The sequence below is a fragment of the Acinonyx jubatus genome, chromosome C1 (genome assembly GCF_027475565.1).
Source record: "Acinonyx jubatus isolate Ajub_Pintada_27869175 chromosome C1, VMU_Ajub_asm_v1.0, whole genome shotgun sequence".
Classification (NCBI taxonomy): domain Eukaryota; kingdom Metazoa; phylum Chordata; class Mammalia; order Carnivora; family Felidae; genus Acinonyx; species Acinonyx jubatus.
Genome location: NC_069381.1, coordinates 217,826,930 through 217,850,473, shown reverse-complemented (window position 1 = coordinate 217,850,473; position 23,544 = coordinate 217,826,930). Strand labels below are relative to the sequence as shown.

At 55.8% G+C, this 23,544-nt stretch overlaps 1 protein-coding gene and 1 long non-coding RNA gene across 8 annotated transcripts in view; one reads left to right on the top strand and one right to left on the bottom strand.

The window, feature by feature from the left end:
• The window catches only part of FARP2 (FERM, ARH/RhoGEF and pleckstrin domain protein 2), a 104,371-nt gene that overhangs the window by 761 nt on the left and 80,066 nt on the right, over positions 1-23,544 (bottom strand). For 2 of the 7 annotated variants that reach the window (XM_053216100.1, XM_053216101.1), the window contains exons 15-27: positions 19,997-20,086; positions 19,490-19,623; positions 19,017-19,098; positions 15,607-15,844; positions 12,881-13,011; positions 7,456-7,524; positions 6,774-6,863; positions 3,162-3,472; positions 2,302-2,420; positions 1,795-1,955; positions 775-882; positions 388-539; positions 56-121 (exon numbers count right to left, since the gene is read on the bottom strand). In XM_053216100.1, coding sequence (XP_053072075.1) covers positions 56-121; positions 388-539; positions 775-882; positions 1,795-1,955; positions 2,302-2,420; positions 3,162-3,472; positions 6,774-6,863; positions 7,456-7,524; positions 12,881-13,011; positions 15,607-15,844; positions 19,017-19,098; positions 19,490-19,623; positions 19,997-20,086 — 1,751 coding nt within the window. Of the gene's footprint in view, positions 1-7; positions 122-387; positions 540-774; positions 883-973; positions 1,106-1,794; positions 1,956-2,301; positions 2,421-3,161; positions 3,473-6,773; positions 6,864-7,455; positions 7,525-12,880; positions 13,012-13,831; positions 14,163-15,606; positions 15,845-19,016; positions 19,099-19,489; positions 19,624-19,996; positions 20,087-23,544 lie in introns of those variants that run through there. The other 5 variants (XM_053216103.1, XM_053216102.1, XM_053216104.1 and 2 more) reach the window with 5 other exon arrangements.
• On the top strand, positions 1,101-5,750 carry LOC128314167 (uncharacterized). The gene is made up of 2 exons (XR_008295682.1): positions 1,101-1,488; positions 3,020-5,750. It is a non-coding gene; the product is annotated as an uncharacterized LOC128314167 (long non-coding RNA).

Sequence of the window (23,544 nt, the reverse complement as noted above, 5' to 3'; positions counted from 1 at the left end):
TGCTGACCCTGCTCTGCTCCTTGGTTCTGCCCTCCTCGGTCAGGGCGGGCTTCACGCCTCGTCCTCGGGGCGCCCGGCCCTCCCGGGTGAGCTGCTGGCTCTCTCGATCACCTCCATCCACCTGGAAAAGAGGCTGGGCCGTCAGAAGCTCCCAAGATGCTCGCTCGCTCGGATTTCAGGGTGTGCCCTGGTCACACCAGTGGCCTTGTGCTCAAATAACTCCCCAGGGGCAACCCCAGGCACGGAGCGAACAGGCCAGCCAGCCATTCTGGAGGTGGCACCCAGCCCTAATCTCCAGGGCTCAGAGCGCCTGTCTCCGGCACCCTCTGTAACAACAGGAGACCCGCGGGGACAGCGGCTGACCATGGCCGCCTGCCACAGGATTACCTCTCAAACGTGTACTTGCTCTCAGCCCGGAAGAAGTAGACGTGGGACTTGAACTGGAGCTTGAAGACGTGCTCCTTGTGGACGCAGTCGGCCTCCTTGGGGACGCTGACACTGTAGCCCAGCAGCGGGAGGCTGGCCAGGGGGTAGTCGTCCTGCAAGGTGGCATGCGGCTCGGCGGGTGCGCCCCCTCCCCTCCCCCCCCCCCCCCCCCCCCCACCGCCCTGCGACCACCGCCCAACCCACTCTCCCCGTCGGGACTGAATGCCCCGTGGGAGCGGGCGGAGGAGCCAGGAGGCCGTGCTCTCCTGTGCTAGGAGCAGGGGCCGCTGTCTGCCAGCGCCACGGGCACAGCCGCCTCCCCGCCCCGGCTCTGTCCAGCACCTTTACCTGATGAGTTTTGTAGAAGAACAAACAGAAGTTGGTGAAAACCACCCAGAGCTTCTGCCAGCCGTTACTGTTTTTGAATTTTCTCAGCAGATACCCTGAAAGCTGGTTCTATGGGAAAGAAAGACACCGGTACTGGTTAGGGTCCTGGGACTCTGTCCCGGAGCAGCACCTGCTACCCCGAAGCGCGCATCGGCCCCCGAGGGCTTTCTTGGCTGTGGCCTTGACTACACTTTCCTGAGCGGCAGCTTCCTTCGCCAGGGCTCTGGGTCGTCAGTCTGTTCATAGTCTGACAGAAGGATGTTTACAGATGTGGGGGGTGAGGTCCCGGGCGCTAAGTAGAAGGACACGAAGTTTCTTTTCCCTGTTTATAACCTCCCCAGCCATGACCCTCATAAACCCGATGCTGTGACAGGCCACGTGGAGTCAAGTTAGCACAGTCCCAACGAGACGGCCTGGCCCTGAGCGTGGCGTCCTGACCCAGGATGGCCCCTGTGGCCAGTGGCCCCGCCTCTCCCTTGTAACCCTGACTGTGCTCACGAGGGCCCTGCAGGGACGCCGTCACCGTGCGGGCCTTCAGCCCGCACTCCTCGCCCCGGGCTCGTGGGGCCTGGCGTGCTGGCGGTGCTCTGCCCTTTCTGTGGGCCCTACCTTTCGGGCCCCAGCTGACGGGGGAGCCCGGGGCTCTGACGGCTTCCTCACTTGGTTCTGCCTCAGGTACGACAGGAGCCCAAAACCCATAGCGAATGGGAGGCGGCCTGGGGGCCGAAGGGCTGGAGTGCGAAGTGGCCGCTCCGGGTGAAGGAGGTGGGAGGGGAGGCGGCAGCCCCCACGAGACCGCCCTTTCCGGAGAACCCCAGGGACGCCGTCCGCCCAGATCCTCCCACACGGAACTAATCTCGTGGGCCTGCACAAGCCCTGATGGTCACGGTCAGCCCGCAGCCTGGTGGCCCCCTGCTCTGCCCGGTCCAGCCCTCCTCCCCTGTAGCCAGCGCAAGCAGAGGGCGCTTGGGGCCACCGTACCTCAACGGCCGCGCTCTGGTCGGCTCTGGAGACGCTGGTGTTCCGGTACCAGCACACGTGCACTGTGGTGTTGGCCCGGTGCTGGCCCTGCCCCTCCAGGGACCCGTGGACGCCATGAGTGTCTTCGGACTCTTGCTCCGGAGAGACCTCCTCAGAGGACCCTGGGGAAGGAGTCGGCCCTCTGCTCAGAGGGAAACGGGAGCACGGGGCAAGTAGGGCGGGGGTGGGGGCTGCTTTTGGTCCAGTGCTCTGGACTGGGGGACGAGGGGAGCCTGCAGCCCGGGTCAGCAATGGGCGGAGAGCAGTCACGCGGCGCTTCTGCCAGGAGAGCTCGTGGCCCCTCCCCGCGCCCCTCCCAACCTCCCCCCTGGTGTTCGGGGTGCCTGGACCGTTCTCTGTGGAGGGAGAGCCTGTGGGCCGGCAGGAGGCCTGTGACCAAGAAAAGGGATCTGTAGGGAAGCTTAGGTGCAGCGGGGTCCCCGAGGGGGCGTCCCGGCCGGAACTCACTGCAGGGAGGAGCGCAGAGCACGCTACCCGGCAGCACCAGGGACGGGTCACCCCCGCTCTTGGCCACGTCGATGGCAGTGTTCAGGTCACATATCCACTTCTCCTTTTCCAGGCGGGTGCTGGTGGGGGAGGGCCGAGGCTCAGCGCCCGGATCACAGGACCCAGGCCACCAGGGGCTCCCTGCTGTGCCGGCTTCTCTGACTGAAGGTCCGAGGGCCGCACCCCCCTGGGAGGTGAAGGGCCTGGAGGGGGGGCTTCTCCAGGGACACTTTATTCCCGAAACCAGAACTTTCAAGTCTCTGCCGCTGAACTACCAGACCCGTTCCTGGTTCATGATTAAGCTGCCACGGCTTCCTGGTGGGGCATTAAGTGTCCTGTGCTCTCTGACGTCAGCCGTGACACGGTGACGACGGGGTGGAAGCCCAGAGCCAGGTGCCCTCCCGGGAGGAGAAACGCCTCCCCTCTGGAAGGGGCCAGGGACCCCCGGCCCCTACAGGGCAGTGAGCCGCCTGCTCACCTTTGAGCTCAGGCCTCCTTCACACTGGGGTGATTTGGGGGAAGTGGCTCGGCCGTGGGGGCAGGTGGAGGCCGGGCCCCTCCCGACTTGAGGGCACCTAAGTGCCACTAACCACGTGGGCTGCCCCTGGTCGAGGCAGCTCAACAGCACCGTGGCCGCTCCGTGGGGACATTCTCAAAGGTCACTCGCTTCCCACCACAGGAGAACCTGCTCTCTGGTCACATAACTGAAGCAGGGCTCAAGGGGGCACGCGCCCCACAACGACCTCGCTCGTGCCAGGGAAGCACTCCCCCGCCCTACCCCACCGCCCCGGGCCGCTGGGTGCACAGTGGAACATTCTTACCTGGCTGCCACCACGACTGTTTTCTGAGCTGCACAAATGGTGAAACAGTGTGGAACCGACCGCTCGCTCTCGCCCTCTTCTACCTGTGGCGGGAGAAGAGGCGGGCGTGTGGAGTGAGCCCGGGGCCGGCAGAGCCCGCGCCTGCAGCACAACACAGGTGCCTCGGAAGCCCTGTGCTGGGCAAATCTCTGCTGACTACCAGGGGCTACAGGGGGCATGGGGATCCCCAGGCCACGGCACCTGCCACCCAGGTGGGCGAGCTGTGGGCCGCAGGGCACCGAACTACTCACCGGTGGGTCCAGCACTATTAGCTGAAAGTCAAGCACAGGAAAAAATGTTGAGCATTTTCATTATCAAAAAGGGAAATGGACAGTTCGCTTTATAAACCTGGTACCAAAACCTGACAAAGTTAGTTTCAGAGAAAAACCCAACGGGCTGCTCACGGTCTAAGTGACTCACTGAAGTAACTCCCAAATAAAATACTATCCAATCAAACCCAAAGCACAGACAAGAAATTGTCCTGTGACCGAGGAAGGGTGCTCCCGGGATGCAACGGTGCTTTGACGCTGGGAAGCCGGCCAGCAGAGGTCTCCCTGTCGGGAGGAGGGCGGTCATTTCTGCAATGCCACATACACCTCAGCTAAAATCCAACGTGTGACTTTTGATGTCTCTCACATGGAAACAGGAGGAAGCCGTAAACATGACATAGGTTCTCTTTCTGAAGCCAAGACCTGTCACCCTTCCCTCTGCATTCAGGATGAGGGCCGGCTGTCTGTTCCCCGGAACCAGCCGGTTACAGACCACCCCCGAAGAGACGGCTTCCCCGTGTGGGGGCCCATGCGATGCCAACCACCAAGCCTCACTCAGGACACAAAAGATCTGAAAGTGTGAGCAGTGGCAAGAGAAGGTCACGATGTTCGTCTCCCTGTAAGTCAGCACGTAAATGTAATGCCATTGAACTAGAAATCCCGGTGCTGTTTTTGGAAGGAATTTGTCCAAATGATTCCTCAGTTTATCTGGAAGAATTAAATACTTGAAAGTAGCAAAGAACTTTTTAAAAAGGAGGACGAATAAGGGGTGGAGCTTCCCAACACAGCAACCCACCCCCCCACGTGACAGAACAGTGTGAACTGAGGCTGGCCCGGAGAAATGAGACGGGAGGCCCAGCAGGCACCCCAAGTGTGAAGGCCACAGTGTTTCCATGACGAGGGCAGCCTTGGAGGTCAGAGAGAAACAGGTTCGACAAAGGAAGCTGCGTGCAAGGGGGGACGTGGCACGTCCCCATCTGGTGGCCCGCAAGGAAACGCGTTCAGGCAGTTTGTGAGGGAGACTTAAGGAAACTGAACGTATCAGAAGAACAAAAAGGCGCCGGTGTGATCTTGGCACAGGGAAGGACTTCCTGAGCCCGCACTAAGGATGGGAGCCCTGACGGAAAGGATGAACTGATCTGACTATAAAAATGTCTGGATTCCCTCCTTCAGCAAGGATTTGTTGGGACCTCTGTGCCAGGTGCCGTCCCAGGAGGAAGACACGATCACTGTCCAGTGGACTTTCAATTCTACCAGATCACACCAAACCGCAGGCGAGACAAACAAGACTTGCCAGCTGCGGAAGGGATCCGTGGCCTCCGCGAGCAGGTGGCGTCTATAAAATGCGGCACAAATGTGTACGAAGAGCCAACAGACCGACAGAGACTGTGGCAGCAGACACCCGCGTGTCTCCTCGGGGAGGCCCCAGACTCTAGGAGACACGGACTCCGTCAGCCTCCACGACCGTCCAAAAGCTGCGCCACTGGCCGGACTGCGAAGGATGAGGGGTGAGTGCCCAGTGCCCCCCGACGCCGTGGAAAGAGGCTCGGATGCACTTAGTGGGAGGCCGGGTCGTGTGTATGCTCCGGCAGTGATGTGGCGCTGATATTCGGAGCCAGAAAAACGAGCGTGCCCAAGGCTCGAACAACACGTGCCGGGCGTAGAGATGTGTAGAAAGACCAAAATCCAACGGGGTTATTTCTAATTTCGAAAAACTAAATGGAGCCAGAATGTCCAATGTCGGGAAACAGTTCAGAAAGCCAGAGTCTGGCCTCCCAGTCCACTGCCCGTCTCCGTTAAATGTGCACGGAGCCCACCTATTACAAGCACAGGAGACGTTAGGGATGAAGTGCTGAGCAAGAACAAGCGAGTTACAGAAGAGCTTGTAGGTGATTGTGCCGTGCCACCCATGGAAATGTTCCCGTACAGACGAAGCCTGATGGGCACGTTGCAAAATGCCAACAGTGCGTGTTACTTGGTGGCGAAGTTATGAGAGATTTTTATATTTTCCATTTTTTTCTATAATGAAAGTATAATTAAAAAATATACACTTTAGGGGCGCCTGGGTGGCTCAGTCGGTTAAGCGTCCGACTTCAGCCCGGGTCACAATCTCGCGGTCCGTGAGTTCGAGCCCCGCATCGGGCTCTGGGCTGATGGCTCAGAGCCTGGAGCCTGCTTCCGATTCTGTGTCTCCCCCTCTCTCTGCCCCTCCCTCATTCATGCTCTGTCTCTCTCTCTCTCTCAAAAATAAACAAACGTTAAAAAAAATTAAAAAAAAAAATATACACTTTAGAACAGATGGGGTCTGCTTCCAGCGAGGGCAGAGGACTGTGTTTGGACAGGCCCCGTTTTGCTGAGGGTGGGGAAAACCACCAAATGTTACAGGCTCGGGTGCCCAGTGGAAGGAGGCACAGTGCCCAGGAACACGGAGGGCCGGGAAGGGGAAAACACCCTTGAAGAAAGGTGGGGAAGTTGAGGCAGACCAGGCAAGTGTAGCAGAGTGGTGTCTGAGCCCCCACCGTGGGCACCTGGACGGGAGGCTGGCGGGCCTGTCCTGGAGCAACAGCACAGCTCTGTGGCAAACACCCGAACCTGGCCAGCCATCTTGACTGTTCCCAAAGACGGGGTCCGGGCTGAGTGCAGGTTTACGCTCAAGGGCGAATGGACAGTGAGTCGATGTGTGTGCGTGAGCCTCTCCGAGACCTTCACGCAGGGTCGTCAGACCACGAACAGCACCGACCACAAAAGGTAAAGCTGGGGAACTGGGTCACGTCAAAACGAAGGGCTCATCAGAGACCACACTGAAGTGTCGGGCTGAGCCTGTGCTGAGGGGACACAGACACGCTGACCGGTGTGTGGTGTGGACAGAGGGCACACTGTGCAACAGGGTCACCGGTGGCCCAGGCCCGCTAGGGCGGCGCACAGACGGGGTGCGACGTTTCCTGTGGCCAGCTCCTAGAACATGGAGGGAAGGCCCGAGCCCAGCCCCCAGCTACAGCCCGACGACTTGTTGGTGGTGCTGTCTTCTGGTTTTGAAGCTGTGCGCGCAGGTGCACGTGTGACAGAACTAGGAACGATCAGACGACGTGAAGAGAATGGCCCATGTGAGAAGGGATGAGCACAAGAGCAGTGAAAGGGAATCGGGTTTTTTTTTTCAAGAGCTGGGTCAGCCCCATTCCCTGAGCACCCAACTGGGGTCTCCCATTGTGCCGTCTAAGGAGGGACAGGCCCCCAGGGGAACGGCAGGTGGGCTGGAGCGTGAGGAGGGATAGTAACGACCACCGGCGCAGTGCCTGGCACTCACCAGCATGCCACGGAGAGGAAGGAGGCCCCGGATCCGGAAGTGGCTGGTACCCGTGACCCCTTTGCTTGTGTAGAGCAGCATATCTGAGAACTGAAGACGACAGGCTTTATTACGTGAAGCTTAAAAGCAAGCGACAGGTTTCAATGTCTTAATAGACCAACTTCAGCGCCTGGGGCCTTTATGTGGTTATCAAATTTGCTCAGCTTGCTGGAGATTTGGGGCAAAAAAGGGATTTTTTTTTTTTTTTTCAGTCACACGATTATTTTGACGAGCTGGTAACCACATGAGGCAGCAGATCTCTTAGGCCCGCATGCCCAGTGCCCTCCAGCTGGAGGCGGTGGGGACTTCTGGCTGGTCCTCCGGTCAGGCTCAGCCAGGGTGGCTCAGGCTGGGGTCTCCTAAGTGGCAGGAGGAAGGGAGCCGATCAAGGGGACCTGCCGGGAGGGCCTCTCTGAGGCAAAGCCAGCTCTCAGCGGAACATTCCTGCAGCAACGGGAATGTGGACTTTTCTATCTTCTGGTTTTCTGATGGCCTTGCAGACAGGCTCCCAGAACACAGAATGAGGCAGGCGCCTCGCTGCGAGTGTTTTGTGCCGTCCTAGGCGGGCTCCTGTCTGACTTGGGGCTGCTTGCCTGGGCCTCAGCACCGGCTCACCGGACACAACCACACCCACCCCACCTACCAGAAAGAACATTCTCTGCTGCAGACCTTTCTTGGTGAGCTTGTGAAGGCAGCCCTCGCGGATGAACTCCTAAAAGAGAGAGATGAGGTCCTGTTTGTGCCGAAGGCCACCTCTGCAGGTGGTGTGCTGGCGGGGCTGAGGGCCAGGTGATGTCACCATTTATACTTCTCTGAGCCCGTCTGGATGAGCCACTCACAGGCCCCCGTCCGACCCTTCGACAGTGCCCTCCTACCCAGGACGCTCCATGCTTTTCCGACCTCTTCCCTTCCCCCCTCCCCCCCCGCACCCCCCCCCCCCCGCCTGCCTCCCTTGGCATCCAAGTCGGTCCCCAGACTGTCTGCTGAACACCTGCAGCCCCGTCTCGCCACCGGCCAGCTATGCTGAGAGCCTTCATGGAATGCAAAGGACACTGTTCTTGTTGAGGGGAAGCTTCTGGAAGGTTCAGACACAGAGATACCGGAGTTCAGCTTTGAGGAAAAACTCGGCCAGAGCAGCCTGAGAATGGGAGGGAGGAAGGGACAGCTGGTTCCCACCAAATGTTCACAGGTAATTAGTGTCAGCTGCCACCTGGGCACTGGCATTTGGAGAAATGATTCCCCAAACCATGCAGGCTTTTCCACCCCAAAGGAATGAGGCCCTGGTGGGAGCCGCCCACACTCGTCCTGGGCTGTCCCTCCACCGAGGAGGAGAGGGTGCGGCCTCTGCCGCCAGGGCCTGATGGCACCACCAGGACCCGGGCACACCCTCACACTTCCCCACCTGCCCCGGAAGCGGCACTTCCCAGGCCCTCGGGCGTCCACACAGGCCTGACTGCCCATACCAATGGCGGGAAGGGTCGGTCCTGGTAATTCCGAAGAATTCTGGTTTGGACAATTTCCAGACATTCTGTTGCCATCTGTCATTCCTTTCAGAGAAGCAGGAGCGTGAGCTTCACACCCTGAGCACTCGCCAGAGACCCCGGCCCTCGAATGGACCGAGCGAGGGCGTAAAACGGAGGACTTCGCGGAACCCCTGCGGACCCACCTGCCCAGCCGCACGCACTCTTCTCACTCTTCGGCTGAGGGTGAGCAGGGAGCCCAGCCCCTTCCTGCGGCCCCTAGTCCTGTTTGCAGGGCTCCTCCCTTCACACAGCCGGCTCCTCCCCCTCTGCCCCAGGGAGGGGGAGCCGCAGGGCAGCAGCCCCTTCTCCGGGGAGCGTGTCCCAGGTCCGTGGCTGCCCTTCCCTCAAACACTGCCTGCGGCACTGCAGGCTCGCCCCGGGTGGCAATTGCGTCCTGCCTCTCCGACAGGGCCCTGCTGGCCCTCTGGTACCTCATTATCAACTTTCTTCCTAGTTAATAACCCTGGCTCTTAAATTCCTCTGCTCACATCTCTGGTGTGGCTTCTGTCTCTGACATGAGCATTTAGCAAGCAGGGAGACCAGGAGCCCTGAGTCATGAAGACGTTAGAGGTTTGGGCTAAAAACAACTATGGCAGCAAGTGTTTGCAGACCAGCCACTTCATGCCAGGCGCTGAGCCAAGCAGCTGCCATCAGTCCCCTGTGGCCCCAGACGTGGAGCAACTTGCCGGGCCACACAGAGACCCCGCCCGGTTTTCCAGTCCCTGTAGTGACAGTCCCCTAGGCCACCACCGATAACCCATTGCGTGGAGCACCGAGAGAAACAGCCTGTATTGAGAGCCCTACTGACCTCCAGGAGCTCACAGCCAGCTGCAACCCTCAGCCACGTGGCAAGGAGAGAAAGGACACAGAGCTGTCTGGGTACCAACCAAAGCCCTGACTCCAGGAGGTCAGCACCTTCCTGTACGTAAAAAAATTTTTAATGTTTTATTTATTTTTGAGAAAGAGAGAGAGAGAAACAGTGCTCGAGCAGGGGAGGGGCCGAGAGAGGGGGAGACACAGAATCCGAAGCAGGCTCCAAGCTCTGAGCTGTCAGCACAGAACCTGAGGCGGGGCTCGAACTCAGGAACCGTGAGATCATGACCTGAGCCAAAGTTGGACGCTCAACAGACTGACCCACGCAGGCTCCCCCCTTCCTATACATTTTAGTGTAGCTCATTTCTTTTCTTTGTGATCCCACATTCTCCACACCTTCTAACAAGGCTAACACGGACACATGACTTACACACCACAGTCTAATTTGTGTTAAGATGAGAAACATCCCCCATGCAACCCTTAAAAAGGTCTTCTTAGGTTGACAGTACTAAGTTCAAAGCAAAAAGCATTAGTGGCAAAGCAAGGAGCAAGCAGCCAGGAGACATGTAGACCCATGGAAGGGAACTAGGGTTCAAAAAGAAACCTGCATATCTGTGTCTATGGACAGTTCAACAAATGGTGCTGGGAACACTAGATGTCCACGTGGGAAAGAATGGAGTGGGACCCCTACCTCACACCACACATAAAAATGAACTAAAAATGGATCAAATCTAAATATAAGAGCGGAGGGGAGCCTGGGTAGCTCAGTTGGTTGAGCGTCTGACTTTGGCTCAGGACATGATCTCACTGTGTGAGTTGGAGCCCACATCGGGCCATCTGCTGTCAACATGGAGTCCACTTTGGATCCTCTGTCTGTAACCTCCCCTGCTCATGCACTCTCTCAAAAATAAATAAACATTAACAAATATAAGAGCTGAAACACAGAAAGCTTCTAGAAGAAAACACAGACGTATATTTTCACACTGTGGACTGGGCAGTGATGTCTCAGCTGTGACACCTAAAGCACGAGCAACCCAAGAGAGAATAGGTAAATTGGATTTCGTGAAAATCAAAAATCTCTGGGGGCGCCTGGGTAGCTCAGTCGGTTAAGCATCCAACTCCCACTCAGGTTGTGATCTCACAGTCCGTGAGTTCGAGCCCTGTGTCGGGCTCTGTGCTGACAGCTTGGAGCTTGGAGCCCCATTTGGATTCTGTGTCTCCCTCTCTCTGCCCCTCCCCCACTCACAGTCACTCTCTCTCAAAAGTAAATAAACATTAAAAAACATTAAAAAGAATAAATAAAAACATTTAAGAAATCCCTAAAAACAAAACCCAACACCTTCTGTGTTGTGATACCATTGAGAAAGTGAAAAAACACCCCACAAAATGGGAGGGCATATTTGCAAATCCTATTCTGGTAAGTGTCTGGTATCCAGAACAGATAAAGAATCTCACAACTCAACAGCAAAAAGACAACCCGGGTGGAGAAAAGGATCTGAAGTGGCATTTCACCAAAGAAGGCACACAAATGGCCGACAAACACACAACAAAAGCCTTGGCATCTGCTGTGTGAGAAACGCAAATCGTAACCACAGTGAGACACCCTGTGTAGCAGCCCGATGCCTAGACTCACAGGGACAAGGTACAGAGAAACCGGAATCCCAGCGCACCCCTGGTGGGAACGTAAAGCTGTCCGGTGACTCTGAAAGACTTTGGAAAACTGGCAGTTTCCCACAAGGTTAAACCCAGTTCCCATACAACCCAGCAGTTCCACCCCTAAGTGTCTACCCAGGAGAACTGGAAACGTGTTCACAGATGGACCTGTGTGGCAGGGACAGACGTTCACAGCAGCGTTGCTCACGGTCCCCATTAGGGGGAGCAGCCCGAGAGTCCACCAGCAGATGAACGGACACAGAGAGCATGCTGTATGCAGAGAACAGAATTTACAGCCACCAAAGTGAGTGAGGCCCTGACATGCTACAACATGAACCCGAAAGCATGATGCTCAGTGAAAGAAGCCAGACGCAAAGGCCACACAGTGATTCCACTTAGAGGAAACGTCCAGAAGAGGCAAATGCACAGAAAGTGGATTAGTAGCTGCCGTGGATTGGGGACGGGGGAGGGGAGTGGCTAACAGGTGCAGGGTTTCTTTCACGGGGGATGAAAATGTTCTAGAATTAGCGATGCTGATTGCACAACCTTGTGGACACCCTAAAGACCACTGGACTGTACACTTTGGAAAGACGAATTCTGCAGTATGTGACGCAGGTCTCAATTACACGCAATGAAGTGAAAAAGAACAAGGCTGGAGGCATCACAATCCCAGATGTCAAGATGTACCACAAAGAGGTAGTCATCAAAACAGTGTGGTACCGGCACAAACACAGACACATAGAGCAGTGGAGCAGAATAGAGCCCAGAGATAAACCCATGATCATATGGCCAATTAACCTTTGACAAAAGGTGCAAGGATATACAGTGGGGAGAAGACGGTCTCTTCAACAAACAGTGCCGGGAAAACTGGACTACTTTCTCACACCATACACAAAAATAAGTTTGAAATGGACTAAAGACCTAAATGTGAGGCCTGAAACCATAAAAATCCTAGAAGAGGTAACATCAGAATAATTTCTCTGACATGGGCCTTAGCAACATCTTTCTAGATATCTCTCTTGAGGCAAGGGAAACATAAGCAAAACTAAACTATTAGGACTACATCAAAATAACTTTTTGCATAGCAAAGGAAACAGCAAAACAAAAATGCAATCTACTGAATGGGAGAACATATTTGCAAATGACATATCTGAGAAAGGATTAGTATCGAAAATATATAAAAACTTACACAACTCAACATGAAAAAATAATCCAAGGTATGAACAGAAATTTCTCCAAAGAAGACATCCTCATGGCCAACAGACACATGAAAAGATGCTCAATGTCACTCATCACTAGGGAAGTGCAAATGGAAACCACAAGATATTACCTCACACCTGTTGGAATGACTTAAAAACACAAGAAACAATAGGTGTTGATGAGGAGGTGAAGAAACGGGAACCCTCGTGCACTGCTGGTGGGAATGCAAACTGGTGCAGCCACTCTGGAGAACAGTGTGGAGGTTCCTCAAAAAATTAAAAATAGAACTCCCCTACGACCCAGTAATTCCACTATGGTTATTTACCCAAAGAATATGGAAACCCTATTTGAAAAGATATCTGCACTTCTAAGTTCACTACCGCATCATCTACAATAGCCCAGATATAAAAGCAACCCAAGTCCACTGACTGATGAATGGATAAAGAAGACGTGGTGTATAGATAAGATGGGGTATTACTCAGCCATAAAAAAGAATGAAATCTTGCCATTTGCAAACACGTGGATGGATCTAGAGAATATCATGCTAAGCGAAAGAAGTCAGAGAATGATAAATACCATATGATCTCACTCGTACGTAGAATTTAAGAAACAAATGAAAAAAAAAAAGAGACACCCCCCCCCCGCCCCCCGGCAAAGACTCTTACCTATAGAGAACACACTGGTAGTTCCCAGAGGGGAGGTGGGTGGGCAGATGGGTAAAACAGGTGAGGGGGATTGAGAGCCCACTCACCGTGAGGAGCACAGAACCATCACTGTATTGCACACACGAAGCTAACACAACAATGTATTGTGAACTACACTGGATAAAAACCAAACAATTAGGTGACCATCTCAAAAAACTTCCTCGAAGTCACTCACCCTGCCGGGAGTGATGAGATTCTCTATGCCGACCAAGTCCCGCTGCAGCTCTGTCAGCTTCTGGAGGTTTTCCAGCCGGGCAAGGCTGTGCTGCAGTGTGGAGGTCACCTCTGTGATGGCCTGGAGGGCATCTGTGAGGAGAGACCCCTCAGTACAGGCACCGGGGAAGGTGGGCATGGAAGGAACCCTCCACCCACACCTCTGCCACAGGAACTGGCATTTTAAAAGGCAGTTTTAACCCAAGGAACATTCTACTCCCAACTCCTCACGGGACTGCCGTCCATGGTTTGCAGCTGCCAGGGACAGCACGTGGGGGTCCCTGCAGATGCCTCGAAATTTGGACCTGTTCCGTCCAAACCACTGACTAGCTAACGCTCCAGCTTGGAAAACAGGAAGAATGGTCTTTGTGAATAATTGCCGTTCTGGGCACAGCCATATTTGTTTTTCACGGAGAACTAGCTACTGTAGTTGAAAGGTGAATGATTCGCATCTTCAAAACCTTTGTCCTTTTTCTCCTTGAATCGAGAAACACCTGCCAATCTTGTAGTTCCAGTACAGATATGAAGGTTTATCATCAGGAGGGGAAACTCATTCAGACAAAGCACAAAAGCAGCCACGGAGGGTGGCCTTCACCACGCAGCCCTGACCAGGCCACACCGGGAGCAGCCGCTTGGCCAGAGCAGAGTGGCCACATTTTGTTTCCTTTTGGGGACGGCTCAGAGAAGCTTCCACCCTCCCGCCAGAACCTCCGCTGACAGCCTGGCCACTGCCTGGTGCGCCCAAGAGGCACAGCAGGAGCTGTCTGCACCCTCAGCTCCGCCCTGCAGGTCGGTTGCTCCCAGCGGGGTGCCCACCCCTGCCTCACAGCTTTAAGAGGATCAAATCGGGTAAGAAAGCACGCGCTTTGATGAGCCACTCCTCCGGAGGAACCACTGGGAGAGCGCCTGCGGCATCAGGCCTTGCTGTGCTGCAGGGCTCCCCTTGAGTCTGGACGCAGGGCACACGGATGCTTGCTTTGCTCTGCCGGTGCACCGCGGGCTGCCTCGCCGGTGTCCCTCGCTCTCAGACGCCTTGTGTGCATGGAGCACAGGGCCGGAACGTGGGCTCGCACTGCACCTTTGTTGGCTGTGGAAGCTGGGGACACGTGTCTGACCTACTGCCAAACTGATGTCCCCAGGCCCACCTGTGCCTGAGTCTCCACAGAATCACAGTGATGTCGAGGGATCAGACACACACGTGTGGCCCCGAGCCAGTGCCAGGCAGCGCCCTCAGGAAACCCTTACTGAATGAAAGATAAAATAACAACACAAGGGGCTCCCGGGTGGCTCAGTCGGTTAAACGCCTGACATCAGCTCAGGTCATGATCTCGAGGTCTGTGAGTTCGAGCCCTGCGTTGGGCTCTGTGCTGACAGTTCAGAGCCTGGAGCCTGCTTTGCATTCTGTGCCTCCCTGTCTCTGATCCTCTCCTGCTCACACTCTGTGTGTGTGTCTCTCTCTCTCAAAAATAAATAAACATTAACAAAAGAAAAAGAAAAAAACACAACGCAAGCCTCAACCTAAAGGGATCCCCTTTTGCCCAACAGGTTCAAGGAAGCCCTGCAGGTCGGGGAACAGGTGGGAAGGGGCCCTGACCGCTGCTGTCAGCTAAGCATGTGTTTCGTCCATGGCTTTCCCAGTGCTCTAGAGATGGCCAGGCTCTGAGGCAAACCCATCCAGGCTGTCGGGTTATCAACACTGTGTCATGTTAACAATTTACACAGCACGTTCAGACACGCAACCTTGCTGGGTTTTTGCATCAGCAAAACCCCAGCCCTCTCATGCATCAGCCCGGGGATGGGTTCCACCAAGTGGGAAGCCGGTGGTAGCCAGTGGGCCCCGCCCTCTCCACTTGCACTGGCCTCCCTGCCGTGTCCTGGAGCCCGGGCCTCCCCTGCCGGCACCGCCCACCCCACGGCCAACGGACTTTTATAAACGCTCTGTACTTGTATCACCCTAAATGTGCTTGCGAGGATTTCCCACAATTTTGTCCTTTTATCGAGCAGAAAGCCCTTGCTTTTGGAATGAAGAGGAAGGGAGATGTCAGTGTCCTATGACACATTAGAAAGTATCTTATTTACTCCCTTCAGGACTAGGTGGGGACCAGCTAAATAATCTTTCATCTTCCAATGACAGTAGGGGACTCGCACAAAGGCTGGCACCAGAAGCGCACAACTAGAGGTCGTCTGTAGGCTTAAAAGCTCTGGGTTTATGCTCCTTTGCCCCTTTAACACAAATAAAAATGACCAAGCTCATTAATATCAGAAGCTTCTGATGGGCCATGCTGGCTCAAATGCTTGACTTTTAGAGCCAAGGCTTCAAGGCCAGAAAGGGTCAGCTTTCTGCTGCTCTCTACCGGCAGTGGACTTGGGTGGGGGGGGGGGATCCCCTCACAGCAGAAGGCCACTGTGACTTGGCGAGGCGACCGGAGTCCTTCCCTACACTGCGCAGACGTGCAGAGAAGAGCCCTGCCCTGGAGTGGCAGAGCTAAAGGACAGGCACCCACCTCTCCGGCAGCTGGGTGGGGGGGGGGAGGGGACTGCGGCCAGACCAGCCCTCCCAGGGGGGAAGCCACGCACTCCCCAGTTCCCAGTAAGAAAGCCAGCATGCTGCCCTGTAGCCGGGCCTCTGGCACCCGTCCACGCCAGCTCTGGGCCGCACCGGCTCCCGCCTGTCCGGCCCACACTCACCACGGCAGTCCGCGTAGTCATGGTGCCCAGGCTCACAGTGGCCGCACAGCCGGCTCAGCAGCAGGCGGTAGTGCACCAGCCGCTGGATGGGCTTCAGCAGGAACGCATTCAGGGGCAAGTAGCAGACTTTCTGGAGCTCAAACTCTTTGTACACCGTCTCCAGCTTCTTAAAGCGTTTGGTGGCCTTTTCCAGTTCCGTCAGGACTTCATCGTGCCTTTGGAAGTAGCTGGTGAACTCCTGTTGGGGCATAAAAGGGAGGGCCTTAGGTTGGGAGGCCGGGAGAGGGGGGCCCGCGGGGACAGCCTGGTCAGCCGGAAATCTCAGTGGGGCAAGACAGAAAAGAACGGCCGGTGCGCGTGCGACCAGACGGCACTCAGACGGGAGTGCGGGGCTCAGCCACAGGGTCACCACCACGTGTGGTGAGGGGACACGGGGTGTTAGCCCCACTTTACAGATGAAGGGCTGGGGCTGAGAGGGCCGTAACCTGCGTCACACGACACAGTGGTGCTGGGCGGCAGGGAAACAGACCAAGCTCCCCTCTGCCCTCAGCCCCGCAGAGGCCGTAGGTCCCAGCCATGTGCAGAGCAGAGCGGGTGTTCGAGCCACTTGTTGGAGTGGGAATGATCACTCCTAATATTCTTACAGCACAAATCAAAGCACACGTGTATGGATTCTGAGTATTATACAGATAATCCCAGCCAGTCCCTCTCTACCTTCTAGAAGGTTTCAATATTAAATCAGTTCGTTTTACTAATGTTACACATAACGTCTGTGGTACGATAGCCTCAAGCAGATTCGTGTGTATTTTGATTTTAAATTCGTGCAAGTGCTTTTGGGATAGGAATGATGAATTTGCTACCTGGCTCAGAAAACCAAACAAGTCTCAGGGTAAGAGAAGGGGCTCCGAGCAGGGCTCTCTGAAGACAGAACTGAGGGATCTGTGGGCCCCCCAGGCTTCTAGGAGTGGGGCCTACAATATGTCAGGAGTCTGGCTGGACTGGCTGGAAGGCAGGACGGGCCTGGGATGGAGGCGGCGGCCAGCCCAGCGAGAGGCCATGAGGGCTCGGAAGCCCAGAGCAGTACCAGTGGGTTTGAGTCCCCGGGCAGGATGCTGCAGGGCTGCTCCAGGATGAGCATGTGGGTGCGGCACCTGTCCCAGGTGTGTTTAGCCAGAGTGAGACCCCTGAACAGCGAAAGCACGGCTGGCCCCATTGTTTTCCACACCGGTGACAACTGGTCCTAATGAGAAGACATGCTGCTTCTGCCATGTCGCTGACCTCGGCTCCCCAGAGTCGCTCTGTACTTTCCTTGGCACATTCCCTTCAGGGAGCTCTAACACGTCTGAGGGAAAAAACCTGAACTATAAGCCAGCAGACCTGTGTGCAAAGACCCACTGCCAGCCTAGACATGTCCTGCACATCCTACTGCAGCTGGTGAGCTCAGCAAGGACAGCGACAACTATACGGGTCAACTGTGATCAGCAGGCATCAGGAGCGCCAGCCCTCAGCACGCTATTCCCTCTCATGCTGTCCTGAGGGAACACTGCTCTAAGGGAAATGCTGTCCTTAGGGGAAGGGTGTCTGAGGAGAATGATGTCCTGATGTCCTGAAGAGGAAACTGCACTAAGGGGACCCTGTCTTTAGGGTCTGCAGTCTTTTTTCAAAAAAATTTTTAGGGGCACCTGGGTGGCTCAGTCGGTTGAGCGTCTTTCATTCAGGTCATGATCTCGCGGTTCGTGACTTCAAGCCCCGTGTCAGGCTCTGTGCTGACAGCTTGGAGTCTGGAGCCTGCTTCTGTGTCTCCCTCTCTCTCTCTCTGCCCCTCCCCACTCGTGCTTGCTCTCTCTTTCTCTCTCTCAAAAATAAAGAAACATTAAAAAAAACTTTTCAAAAAATGAAGTAAAAAAAAATTTTAAGTGTATTTATTTTGAGAGAGACAGAAACAGTGCGAGTGGGGGAGGGACAGAGAGGGACAGAATCCCAAGAAGGCTTTGTGCTGCCAGCACAGAGCCTGACCCGGTGCTCGAACTCATGAAACCTCAAGATCATGACCTGAGCTGAAACCAAGAGTTGACTTATAACTGACTGGGCAACCCAGGCATCCCGAGGTTTTGCAGCCCTGAGGGAAAAGCTATCCTGAAGGGAATGGTGACCTGAGAACCCTGATCTGAAGGGAATTTCATCCTGACTTTTGTGTCATTCTAAGGTGAAAACTGCCCAGAAGGAAAGGCTACTATGAAGAAAACTTTGTCCTGAGCAAAATGCTGCCCTGAGGGGAACACTGCTGTGAGGGGAAAAATGACCTGAGGGGAAAACTGTCCTGAGGTGAATGCTTTCTGAGGGAAAACTCTGAGGTGAACACTATCCTGAGGAGAAAACTCCCCTGGAAAGAGCTGTCCTGAGGGGATAAATGACCTGAGGTAAATTCTGTCCTGAGGCAAACACTATCCTGAGGGGAAAACTGTTCTGAGGTGAACACTGTCCTGAGGGGAATGCAGTCTGGTCCTGAGGGGAAGGCTGTCCTGAGAGGAAGGCTGTCCTGAGGGGAAGGCTGTCCTGAGGGGAAGGCTGTCCTGAGGGGAAGGCTGTCCTGAGGGGAACACTGTCCAGTTCTGAAGGGAACACTCTTCTGAGGGGAATGCAGTCCAGGTCTGAGGGGCACGCTGTCCTGAGGGGAACACTGTCCAGTCCTGAGGGGAAGGCTATCCTGAGGGGAACATGGTCCAGTCCTGAGGGGAACGCCGTCCTGAGGGGAATGCAGTCCAGTCCTGAGGGGAAAATTGCCCTGGGGCAAACACTGTCCGGATGGGAACACAATCCTGAGGGGAACACTGCCTCAGGCGAATGCTGTCCTGAGGGGAACACTGTCATGAGGCATACGCTCTTTACAGGAGAATGCTGCTCTGTGGCTAATGCAGTCCTAAGGGAAAGCTATTCTAAGGGAGTCTGTCCTGAGAGGAAAACTGTGCTGAGGTGAATGCTGTCCTGAGGAGAAAACTGACCTGAAGGGAAATCTGTCCTGAGTGGAATACTGACCTGGGGTGAACCATGTTCTAGGGGAATTGTATCCTGAGGTGAACAGTGTTCTCAGGTGAATGCTGTCTTGTGGGGAAACGGCCCTGGGGCAAATCCTTAGGGGTACGCTATCCTGAGGGGAGCTATTCTTGGATGAACACTGTCCTGAAGAGGACTGAAGGGAACGCCGTCCTGAGGGGAATGCTGTCTTGAGGGGAAAACTGCCCCCGGGGAGAAACATGTCCTGCCTACAAAACTGTCCTGAGGGGAACGCTTCCCCGAGGGGAAAGCTGTGTTGAGGAGATAACTGCTCTGAGGGAATGCTGCTCTGAGGGCAACGCTGAGGGCGCACTGTCATTTGCTAGGTATGGAGTTATCACACCAACACGTGGTACCTTTAACTGATGCATGTTCCTGAGCAGGATGTCCCCGATTCGTTGATGGCCGCCTGTGGAATGGGCACTGGAAGACCCTTCCCTGGAGTGGACAGAGATGGACAAATACGGTCAAAACCTTGTTAAAACTTGCGAGCTGTACTTTGACGCTAGTGTGCCTGGCTGTCCTAGTCTTAGAATGGCAGTGAGATGCTTCAAGGTGGGAGGCCCGTATATGACAGAAGACGGTAATGAGGCAAAAAAGTGGATCTACCTTGACTTCATTCTCTCTTACGGAAAAGGAAGAATCAAAGTGGCTGTTGTTACAGGTCTACCCCTCCCACAAGTTCTAAAAATATGCTTCGACCAAACAATGGTTCTTGTGAGTTAGTTTCTGAAGCTGGGAATTTCCTGAGGGCAGTGATATAGCTACGTCGGCGGAGCCGGCCGTGTGGGGGTCCAGGGCAGGGGCCGCCAAGTGTGCAGGGTGTTACCAGAGTGCCAGCCTCTGCTCCACCTCACGCAGGAAGCCTCTGTGGAACTCGTAGATGGGGTCTATGTTGGAGAAGAGCAGGGTCATCAGATCTGCAGGCATGGCGTCCTCCTTGACCACCGCACTGCGGAACCACTGCAGGAAGAGCTCAGGGTGACCGAGGAACCTCGCCCCCGATGGTCTGTAGCCATAGGACACATGGCACCGATCCCAGATTCCCCATTGTTCAAATCAGTGCTACAGCTATCCTCTTGGCTGATCACCCAGTTTTCACAACATACGAAAACAGTTCTGGGTGAAAAGCTTCAAGTGGATACTAGTTTTACAAAAAAACTTGGACTCACTATTCTGACTCTATTCTTAGACAGGCTTGAAGGCAAACATGTTTAATAGAAGATAAACATGTACATCTCATGGTGGCCAAGAGCTACTTCTCAGGACAGATGCTCTATTTCTGGTGTCGATTATATTAAAGAAGACAAAGCAACAAAGGATTTAGGTTTCATACCACAGTGAGAACTTCTAAATCCTTCAGGTATGTTCGTTCTGTAGCGAGAATCTCCTTCGCTATGAAATAGGCCTCATCTGCTGCCATGCTCTGCAAGAGGCACAGACAGTGTGAGCGTGTGTCTGTCGGCCACGTCGCCCACGCTCACAGCTCTCACTTTCTTCTGCCCAAGCTGACATCATTGTGGGCTTTTCATCTGTAATTCCTGAAGGGATTTACTTGTGAGTCCAAACATAAGCCCAGATGGATCTCCTTCACATGTTTTCCCCATTTTATGTTATTTTTTTGGAGGGAGAAAAAAAAAAATCACTGTTCAAACATCAACATGTTCTGAAGCTTATTACTGGTTTTGTAATGAAATTATTGTTCTGGTATCGCTGCTGCTGGTTAACAGATACATGTGTCCGTATACACGCATGTATGTGACTAGAAACGATTAAGCTGAACTCACAAAAAAGTCATTAAAGTTGCCAAACATTCTAACTGTGCCCAACGTCAGAGCACCAGGCCGGCTAACACGCTTTGAGTGCAGGGCCAGAGATGACCCCGCCCTGGGAGCTCCGAATTCTCCGTCGTCACGGCCTCTGCCTGACTCTAGGGCGCCGGCAGCCAAATCAGCAGGGAGGGGACCCGACCCTTGGGAGCAGGAAGGGCTGCCGCAGGCCCCCTGGGAACCTGGGCCACACCACACCCAGCTCTCGGCAGGCCAGCAAAGGACAGGCCGCATGCCCCACGTGGGTGGCCCTGCTCAGCCCTGCAGGGCTCCTCCACGCCATGAGCGCCTCAGGTAGCCGCCTCTGTCAAGGTCCGGCTCGAAGGTCCCTCCTCCGTCCTGTCCCACCTGGCTGACACCCTGCTCTGTTCTATCCCTGCACGCTCCCCTGTAGCTCCCCCACCCGGCCGAGGACTTCTCTAGGGCTGGCTGTCCCTGAGGCCACCAAGCAAACACCTACAGAGCACATACCAACGGCACACAGGCACTGGGGACTCCCCCAGGAGTAGAGGCCCCCGCGCTGGAGCGACAGCAGTGGGAGGAAGGGCAGAGCGGGGAGGGTGGAGGCCGGAGGTGTGGGGCGGCCGCAGCCCCTGCCGGCAGAGACAGGGGGTCGGGTAGTGGGAGACCAGCTGGAGGTCAAGGATGGGGGGGGGACGGGCAAGAGACAGGTGAGCTGGTTACTGGTGGGGGAAGCAGGGCGTCTCTGGGGCCTACTGGAGCTCATTGGGAGGGGCTCGGATGCCGCGCCAAGAGCCGCATGGGGGGCTGGGGCCCGGCAGAAGTCTCCGTCCATAGTGGGGAGGGGAGCAGCAGGACCCGGAAAGAGTCTCCTGGTCACGTTCTGGTGTGGGTGGAGGTCCAAGGGACAGAGGAGACAAAGCTGACTGTAATTTTGGGTCCAGGCCCAGGGACAAAGCTGCCATCCCCGAGGTGACAGGTTTGGGGAGGAAGGTGAGGAGTCGGGTTTGCACGAGTCTGGGATGGGCTTTCGACGCCGGCGAGAAGCTGACAGGGGAGGCTGGGCTAGAGGCTGCTATTTGGGGGCCCCTCTCCTCCCTGTGCCCCTGCCCCCAGGTGAAGTTGACCAGAGGTTGCCATGTTCCCACGGTGGCAACACAGTCTCATGCCTCCTGTGTGCCCCGGAGACCACCGATTTGGCCGTGACCTCTCCACCCACAGGGACTACTCCCCGCGGCCCACTCTTTCCAAATAGTCAACAGCTGCTCTGTCCCAGCAGCCCCGGTGAGCCTGCTCTGCGGTCACACAACACCGGGGTCCCAGCAGCATCTCCTTGGAGTGCCCACCCCTTGTTCCTAGAGCTCCAGACCCCCTCCCTGCAGAGTGGCAACCTTTGTGGCTCTTCAATTCTTTCTGGGCTTTGTGCTATTGAAACATGACTTTCCAAATCCTGATTCAGTCCAGTCTCTTTGACACACCCCATCTCCACCTGAGCTCGAAGTGCCCAGCAAGCTCTCGGGGGCCAGAGCCGAGGAGGAGGCCCACGTTCCCGGTCTGCAGCCTCTGCCCACCCCCATGCGGCCAAGTGTCCCTGATCCTGGACACCTCCACCTGCACGCTGTCGGCCCGGGGGTTCTGGGTGGGGGATCCAGGGCAGGCAAGCTGGCTTCCTACCCACATTTCCTTTGCGTGGGGTCCCAAGCAGTGCCTTAGCCCTGAGTGCGATCCTGCAGAAGCAGGGTCACCCTGAGGTTCCAGACCGACTCCTCTTCCGTGGGGGATGAAAGTACCCACAGAGAAATGCTCAGAAACACAGCCACGGCAGTGTCACTGATTAGCTCACCATCACGTCACAGGCGCCACCAGTTGGTGACGGGACACAGGGGTGTGGCAGTCAGGAGCGGCTGACGGACAGCCTGCCTGTGTACCGAGGGTGGTCCGCAGGTTTCCAATGCGGTGAAAAACCTCTTAGGGAAACTCCCAGGGGAGCAAAAGCCCGGCCGGCCTGGCTGCAGATCAGTGGGGCTGGGACGGCACCACCCCGGGAGGAGTGTACTTTCTGCCCAGCCCTGCCACCTGTCCTCACAGGAAGCAGCCCAAGAGCCCCAGGCAGGGAGTGCCCCACAAAGAACCTCAGTCTTCGTCCCTCCCGAATACTGTCAGTCCTCAAGGATTTCTATTGGAAAGGGGGAGAAACAGCCAGTTAAGTGGGACACACTGGGGAGGAGGGACTCCAGGAAACAAGTGGGCGGGTTGCTCCCCACGGAGGGGGAGTCCGGCAGTCAGAGGCAAACGCAGAAGCCCCTCCCAGCGCTTAGCCACTGCTGAGGCCCTGCCAGGGAGTCCTCCTGGGTCTGTGGCCCATGTGTCTTAGCGCCAGCCTGTGGGCTGGCCGTGGGCAGCACTGAGGAAAGTGCCCAGGGACAGGAGAGGAGGCAGGGGAGCTGTGGGGCAGGGCCTGGGGTCCCCAGGTGCAGGGCCCAGACATGGCTCTGTGAGCCTGTGGTGGGGCTCCCAGGTTCCATCTCTGAGGCCTGGTCTGGTTGGGAAGGCCACGGCCACCCACTGGGAATCCGGCCAGTGACCCTCGCAAGTCTCCCTACAGAACCACCTAAAGGATGACTATTTTTGTAGTGCGGAAGAGTAACAAAACAAAATTTAGTTTTTTATGCAGCTTTCCAGCCATTCTGTTTATGCACCAAAGCAACAGTGAGCTAAACAGATAATTGTTAGGTTTGCAAAATCAATAAATAAAAACACCCCAAGCCAACAGTCTTGCTGCCAAACCGGGTTCGAGGGACCAGAGTGACCTCTGCCAGGCAGCCCGATGTGAACAGAGGCCTGAGGGGCGGGGACTGTGAGCCCTGCCCCCGGGGCCGGGGTCCTGGGATCCCTGCCCTTGCCAGCCGCCCAACGGCACACCCGTCTTCCGGTTCAGGACCTGCTCTCTCTGACAGGGGCCCCGGGAGGGATTGTGTGCTGAGGCCTCGCCAGGCCTCCGACTGGTCGACCCCACTTCTCGAGGAATCTCCCGCATCCCACGCATGGCATCCCTCGGAACAACTTCAGGATGAAACCCACGGCCTGACAAGGT